The 7,402-nt window shown below is 54.9% G+C and overlaps 1 protein-coding gene across 2 annotated transcripts in view; it reads right to left on the minus strand.

Annotated features, from left to right (window-relative positions):
- Window positions 1-1,342: 1,342 nt before the first annotated feature.
- Window positions 1,343-7,402, minus strand: part of SLC9A8 (solute carrier family 9 member A8) — a 63,438-nt gene continuing 57,378 nt past the window's right edge. Inside the window, exons 14-16 of one of the 2 annotated variants that reach the window (XM_011365983.2) lie at window positions 6,953-7,173; window positions 6,138-6,284; window positions 1,343-5,102 (exon numbers count right to left, since the gene is read on the minus strand). In XM_011365983.2, the coding sequence (XP_011364285.1) occupies window positions 4,995-5,102; window positions 6,138-6,284; window positions 6,953-7,173 (476 nt within the window). In that variant the 3' untranslated portion in view covers window positions 1,343-4,994. Of the gene's footprint in view, window positions 5,103-6,137; window positions 6,285-6,952; window positions 7,204-7,402 lie in introns of both variants that reach the window. The other variant, XM_023534061.1, reaches the window with a different exon arrangement.

A 7,402-nucleotide genomic window follows, 5' to 3' on the forward strand; every position in this document is an offset into this window, starting at 1 on the left:
CAACCTACAGGTCCGCCACATTAGGGATTAGTGGGTGTTTGACGAGTGGTATCTGAATTTTAAAAAATGTAAGATTTCTCCTTTGATTCATTTTTAGTCATTTTGAAATTTCAAATATTAGAGAGAGAATTTTATTCTCTCCTTAAAAGGTGGCAAGATGCTGACCTAATACACTGTAAAACATCCCCACACCATTAAATCTTTAATTGCTGGTAAATATTCTATCATTTTTCCCACCAATCCCTCACTGATGGGCAAAGAGTTTATTTTCAATTTTTCCTCATTACAGATATTGTCAAGGTGACTATTCTTGGAGCCAAATTTTTGTGCACATTTGTTGAGGGGTGTTGCTGTGTCAAAACACGGGACATTTCCAGGCTTTTGACAGGTGTCTCCAAGGTAGCCTCCAAAAAGTCTGAACCAGCTGGCCCTCCCACCAGCAGGTGGGAGTGTGCAGCTCATTTGGCCACAACATAAATTAACTATATTTCAGTAAGCAAAGACCTGTTTCCTCCCCATTTGCATTAGGGCATCATCTGAAAGCTGCCTATGTACCCAGAGGGCTCCTGGTCCCTTCTGGCCCCAGGACCAGGCTGATGCTAAAGCCCCAAAGTTCCCCGCTCTGACCCATCTTCCCCTCCACAGTCCAAAGCCCCATCAAGAAGAGCAGCAAATCCTTTCTGAGGAACCGGGCCCTAACAAATGCTTCTCACAGCTTATCGGGAAGAGAACAGAAAGAATAAGTCTGACTGTCCCAATGGCTCTCAAAACAAATCAAAAAGCAGTACTTAAAAAAAAAAAATCCTTCATTTTGCAAAGAAAATTGCAAAAAAATCAGAATACAAGGTTCTGATTCACCCTGAGAACACATCGAGCTTGCAGGAGCTGTTAGGAGAAAACGTTAAATCTGTTAAGTGACAAACCTCACAGCGTCCAGCGAGTAAGGAGACCGCCCCAGCCATGTGCCCTCCTCGTGTGCCCTCACGGTTCCTCCGAGCGGGGCTGGGGCTGTGAGAAGCCAGCACCAGGGACAGGCTAACGGGCCCTTCCCTGGCTCTTCCACGAGGCTGACAGGCCCACGGGTGACCCACATATCCCCATCCAGTCACGGGGCCACAGGGCCCTCAAGGATGCTCTCACCTGGACATCAGGCAGCTGATGCAGAGCAGCCTGGGAGGACAAAGGTGGACCAGGTTAAATTAGAAAGTCGTCCTTTTTTCTGTCACGTGACAGTGACAGTGGTAGACCCTGAATATCTAACTCCATTTGTGTGAGAAATGGCAGGGGCCTAAATGGAAGGCGTGTGGCTACTGCATTTCCTCTAAGCCTTTACTCTGTGGTGTTTTCATTTAAAACATACGGCCTGGGGAGTTGGAGACCGGGTTCCTGGTAGAAGACTTAGCGATTCTGGCTGCTGTATCAGGAACGTTTCAGATTTGGTTTCCTACTCACCAACCAGCAGGAGAGACACGTGACTGCTCTCTGGGGGGAATGGGGAAGGATCAAGGGGACCTCTTCTCTTTTTTTGCATTTAAAGTTCTAATCAACGGCACATCACTGCTGCTGAGAGATTCCTCTTCACATCTGAATCAGGGACCAGTTCTAGGACCAGACCCACCCCAGGCCATGCCTGCATCTTTGCTGCCATGACTTGGCCAAGGAGAAGCTGGCCACCACCCTCCCCCCGCCTTGCCTCCCCGCAAGCAGAAATGAGACCCAGGCTGTGGCCACCTCATTGAGGACTATGCCAAATGTGTGGGCCCCCATGGGAATGTGGAACTGAGACCTCACGAGGCTAAGTCTTGCTGATGGCGTGAGTTTTAAGGAGAGAAGATCCTCACTCACCAATCTTGCCACCTTCCACCGCACACGAAGGAATCCGCAGGCACATCAGTGCCTCCCCGGGATGACTTGGGTTGCCTGAGTCCTGGGCTAGGCCCTGCCCCTTGGCCTCATAACAGCCAGGGCCCGACCAGCATTCGCACTACGAGGAGGCTGGCCTGGGAGTGGGAGGGTTTCGGTTCTGCTCCTGGGCTGAGTGTCCGAATGCCAGACTGTGGAACTGAGCCACCTTCTGCCTGGCCTGGGCCCAGGCCAGTCCAAACTTGATCTCTGCGGACCTAGGGAAAGTGAGCTTCTTCCCCTGTAAGGCCTCTTACCCCAAGCCTCAGGGTATGGTTGTTCCTAGGGGTCCTACAATGACAGGGCTGCAGAAAGCATGGGATTTATTCTAAGAAGTTCAAAATCGTAGAGCTGCTGTATGGAGCTACAGGAGTCGTCTCAGGGTGTGGGGCTTGCTGCCGCATGGCTCCCCAAGACAGCCATGGCTTCTGAGTTCACTGGCTAACAGGCCAGCTTCCCCAAAGGCACACACCGACTTCCCAGACTTCACCTCACTCTAAATAGTGTCACCTTCTCTACATGCTACAGCTCTCCTGTCCCATGGCCTAAAAGAAAATAAATATGTGAGAAGTTATAGTTACGCTGGATTTTTAAAATCTAGGCATTTATTGTTCTAAATAATAGATTAGGTATGCTATAGGTAGACAGCAGCAGTTTTGATTCTCAGGCAAATACATTTGAAAAAAATCCACCAGAAAAATCTCCATGGGCTTCCGCCTGTTCCAAAAGTGACCAGACAGACTGCCAGACTGCCGAGGAACGCGGGTTACGCACCCTCGATTCTGTGGGAACGCTCTCCCAGGCCAAACCCTCACTCAGCCAGCAGGGGGCAGAAGAGGCTCGCGAGGTCTAGGTGGTGCCGTTATCTGCCAGGAAACGTGTCCCCTCTCCCCACAGCCAAGCCTTGGGGACCTTCAGCTAAGCCCGCCATGTGCTTCCCTACTAACAGGGGCAGTCTGAATCAAGAAGATCCTGGTTTCATTATTTATTCTATGAACTCACACACACACGCAAAAATTTTTTTCTTTTCTGGCAAGCCATTGAGTTTGCAATGCAACTTCCACCTCTGAGATCGGACCCTGAATTTTAGGGGAGAAAGTAAATTATTTGTGAGAATAATAGGGGAATGAAACAATCTGGTCTCAGATCGCCGCCCCTCCCCACCTCGTGTGGGTAGAGCCTCTCCCTCTTTGGCCTCTTCTCTTACTTTTCCATTGAAAGGAAACAGGAAACGAGAGACCAGGACTATGCACGCATCACTCCTCCGGCGGGGATAGCAAGTGGAGCAAAAGAGTCCTGTTCGGTTCAAATTCGGAGGTTAAGGTGGGAGAGTACAAAAAGGAAAAGATCGTATTTTTAGCGATATCAAGTACAAATTTACTTTTCATGCATGAAAAGGAAACCAGGGCTTCCTGCCCGACTGGCCTCACACTTACACTTCTGGGGAAAGGGAAAGGGCTAGGACAGGGGTCCGGCCTCGCAGTCCCGGAGGGTCCCCAGGTCAGTCCTTCCTGACGTCCAGAGCCATGCTGCCTGAGGCAGAAGAGACAGCTCGTGCTTGCTGCCAGCCTAGGGTCCCTGGTGGCCCAGTGGGTCCTCACAGAGAACCAAGGACATGCACATGATGAATTAAACCACCCAGAGAGTGCCAAGTCCCAGCTCCAGCGGGGACCCTGAGCCACATGTGAGAATCACCAACAGACTGCAGATGGACAAAGAGAAGCAGGTGTGAGGCTTATTAAAGGTCAGGTGTGCGTGGATGTGAGCGTCAGTAACTCCATTTCATCTGGACATGATTGGTAGCGCCTCACCCAGGATGGCCTGGGCGCTGGCGTGTGGGGGAGGGAGAAAGGCAGGGGAGGAAGAACGCACTGCAGGAGAGAGCGTGATCACTGTGTGACCGGCCGAGGGGTCCCAGTGGCTGCTCGGGCACTGCAGGTAAGGATCAGATGCGGCTGGCTCCAGGCCCCTGGAGTCCTGGGGAGGGGTGGCAGGCTCTGGCTCCCTGCCCTAGTGCTGGGCGAGCTGGGACCCTGGCAGGGGGGACAAATGAGACCCAAAATGGTAGAGAACTGGGAAAGAGGAAACGCTGATGAGCAGTGAGGGTGGAGCAGGTAAATGGCGGGCAGACCCTCTAGAGCCCAGGGAAAGGGCCTCTGGACGAACAAGGACACCGAGTGGGGAATCTCAGTCAGGGAGGCGACTGCGAGGCTCTCACCACTTTGTTAAAAAGTGTGTGAATTTAAACTGAATTCAGAAACAGCAGTTGCTGGCCTGTGTAAGCCCTGTACCTCTAGCTTTTCCCTCCAGAGGGCGCTCTGAGCCCACAGAATAGGTTCACTCACTCCCAAAAAACCCAGGGATGTGGCTTCCCCTGGGGCTTGAGAAAAGGGCCTGTGCCCGCGTGTCAGTCCCAGTGTAAACATTCACAGTATTCCCAGAGAAGGCAGTGGCTGCCCGCCACACGGGGAGACAGCCTGTGAGGTGCCAAATCAGAGGTAAAGAAGAAAAAGTTCACCCAGTTTTTCTCAGGGTGTGCAAGCAATGTCACAGAGGGGAGTGTAAGGTTTTCAAGAGTTCCGGGCCCGCCACTTGGGTCACAATTGCTGCTGCTGAGACCCGGGGCACCTTGACGACAAGGAAAACGGCAGCTGGCTCCTACGGACGCCCGGCCCCTTCAGGGGTCGCGATGAAGACAGTGGCTGGGGATGGCAGAGACTGCAAACCAGAGCTCCCCGAGGACACCCAGTCCCAGCAGCAGGCTTTCTCCTCTCAGGCACCTCGGCTGGACAGAAGACTGTCTGCCTTGGCTGCAGAAGCGAAAGGAAACATTTACCTGGACAGGTGGTCCCTCCAATCTGCAGGGAGCCACCGTGAGCAGAGGCCCGGCTCAGTGAGGAGTGGGGAGATGACACGTTTCAGAAGAAGCCAGCTGGCTCCGAAGGCCTTGGCTTCACCCTGCTTTCATCTTCCCTGAAGAGGCGGCCAAACGCATGCACCTCCCGGGGTCCTTGCTGGGTATCCGTCCGGGGAGCCCGGGGGAGGCCGAGGGCAGCGCGGCAGCCCCGCTGGCCCAGCAGCACCCTGCCCAGTCACAGCAGCTCCTGCTCGTCGTCCTCAGAGCCAGAGGGGCCTTGGCGCACCTCCTCATACCACTTGTTGGTGAGGGTTTTCATCTGGATGCGCCCGTGGTGGAGGTCCTGGAGCAAGGACACAACCAAGCCCTGTCAGTGGGTCAGGGTTAGGGTCAGGGTCAGGGTCAGGGTCAGAGTCAGGGTCAAGGAAGGGAGGGGAGCTGCTCTGCACCTAGTGGAGGGGATGGGAGCCAGGCCACATGGCCACAGGCAATTTCAAAGTGTTAACTGACAATTTCAAAGTGTTAACTGACTGACTCGCTGGGATTCTTCTTTGTGGGGGTGGAGGTAACAGGAGGTGTCACTCAGAAACAGGAGTAGGAGGCAGGATGGCTTGATGTTAAAAAATGTGGCTCTGGAATCAGACATACTCAGGCTCTACTCCCAGCTTTGCCTCCCACTGGCTGTGTGTCCTCAGGGGGCGACTTTGCCTTTCTGGGCCTCAGCCGCCCAGCTGTCAGAGATAACAGCTGCACCCACTGCACGTTGGGAGAAGAAGGAACCGAAGCAATCATGGAAGACGTGGCGCAGCGTCTGGCTCATAGTAAGAGCCCCGACTGAGGCAGCACGGTGACTGCCGAAGGAGGGGACACAGGGCAGGAACCAAGGAGGGCAGCAGCAGAAGGCCCCCCACCCCCACCCCAAAGGCCTACAGGGGGCATGCTGACCGTTTCAACAAAGTGAGCCCAAGCTGGACCCCATGAAACTGTGCATGCAACTGTCACCGAGAGGCCAGCAGTGCCCGGAGGGATGGAACGAGACCTTGAGCCTTGGGCCATTGCCTGAGGCCCCTGGCATGTCCGAAATTCCTCAGCTCAGATTCAGGAGCTGATCAATGTCCTGAGTCTATCATCCAGGAAAAGCAAACTGTGTTAACAAGTCTATTATTAAACTAGCTCTAAATCTGGCAGCAAAGGAAAAACAGCAGACGCTGAGATCCACAGCACATCCAGCCCGTGGGCCTGGGAAGGAGCGAGCCAAGCGGAGGCGGCCTGGCTGTCCCTCCCCAACATAGCACGTGGACCTTTCCCGGCCACTGCCACTGCCCTGAAGTAGAAAGGCAATGGACCCCTGGCCACATGGCACTGGCCTATGTCCCACCTCCTGAGTCAGCCGTCGTGTGAAGAAGGGGTTCAGGTACTTGGCGTCCAGCCACAGGAAGCCTTTGAGGTCCTGCCGCCTGATGTAGTGGGCTTCGTACTCCTCCTCCGTGAGCTCGGACAGGTGCTCCGACTCCACCGTGTGGCCCTGTGGGGGAAGGGAGGCAGCGGGAGGGTCATCTGCTGGCATCTTCTTGGAAGCCCCACACCACCCAGCCTACCTGGCAGCCCTTCAGCCCTGGACTCCAGTGTCCCCAACCCCAGCTGCACTTTCAAGTCAGCGCAGTGCGTCTGTGGGCAGCAAAGGGCTTCCTAGGAGTCTTTGGGGAGGCGGGAAGGTTTGTAAAGACACAAAGGATACCCAGGAGGAACTCAGAATTGTGAAAAAGTCAGACGGGGCTTCCAGGAGATTGTACTGTGCTGAGAGGGCTGGGAACTTCGGCTCCAGACTGAGCTCTCATTATCAGCAAACTGAACATTATCAAAAACATGTCATTTTTTGCCTGCAGTTCTGGGCAGGTCAGTGCCAGGGAGGGGATGGAAGGGAGGGAGAGAGACACAGGACACAATCCCAGCAGGAGCCAGAGAGGAATGAAGAGAGTGACCGCACTGGTGGGGCAGGTCTGCATGTCCAGTGGGTCTCGAGTTCACTGGATCTACTCAGCCCGGCTGCGGGCCCTGCAGGCTCGGCCAACCGGATTGGAACGCAGCGTTTGCTGTTCTCCTAGGGGCGTCAGCTGGGCCTACACCCCAGGGCCATCTCCAGGCGGTCAGCAGGGACCAGCCCTCGGCCCCGCCCGGGCCCACGGCACTAACCATCTTCTCCGTCTTGCTGAGGTTGACGTCCTTCTTGTTCCGGCGGTGCACCTTGGCGTCCTCGATGTCCACAAGGCGGATGAGGGGCATGGTGCTGCCGCCCAGCAGCAGGATGGTGAACAGCACGATGACGATCGTGGTGGTGCCAATGAGCTGCCGCTTCTCCATGGGCTCCAGGTCCAAGTGCAGGCTCAGGGCGTAGGGGATGGCGCCCCGCAGGCCTGGGTGGACAGCGAGGGGAGTAAGAGGAGCTATGGAAGGAGCGGGGAGGCGGTGGCATCAGTGACCCGGTTCTCTGGGGACCTGGGGACGGCCTGGCATCATGGCCAGTTGAACCTTCTCACCGACCCCACTAGAGAGTACGAGCTCTTCCTGTGGGGCCCTGGGATAGAGAAAAGCAGGCCACGGAGAGGCTCACCTCCACTGTCACTTCACAGGGTGGCTGAGCAG

The sequence above is a fragment of the Pteropus vampyrus genome, unplaced genomic scaffold (assembly GCF_000151845.1).
Source record: "Pteropus vampyrus isolate Shadow unplaced genomic scaffold, Pvam_2.0 Scaffold117, whole genome shotgun sequence".
Lineage (NCBI taxonomy): Eukaryota > Metazoa > Chordata > Mammalia > Chiroptera > Pteropodidae > Pteropus > Pteropus vampyrus.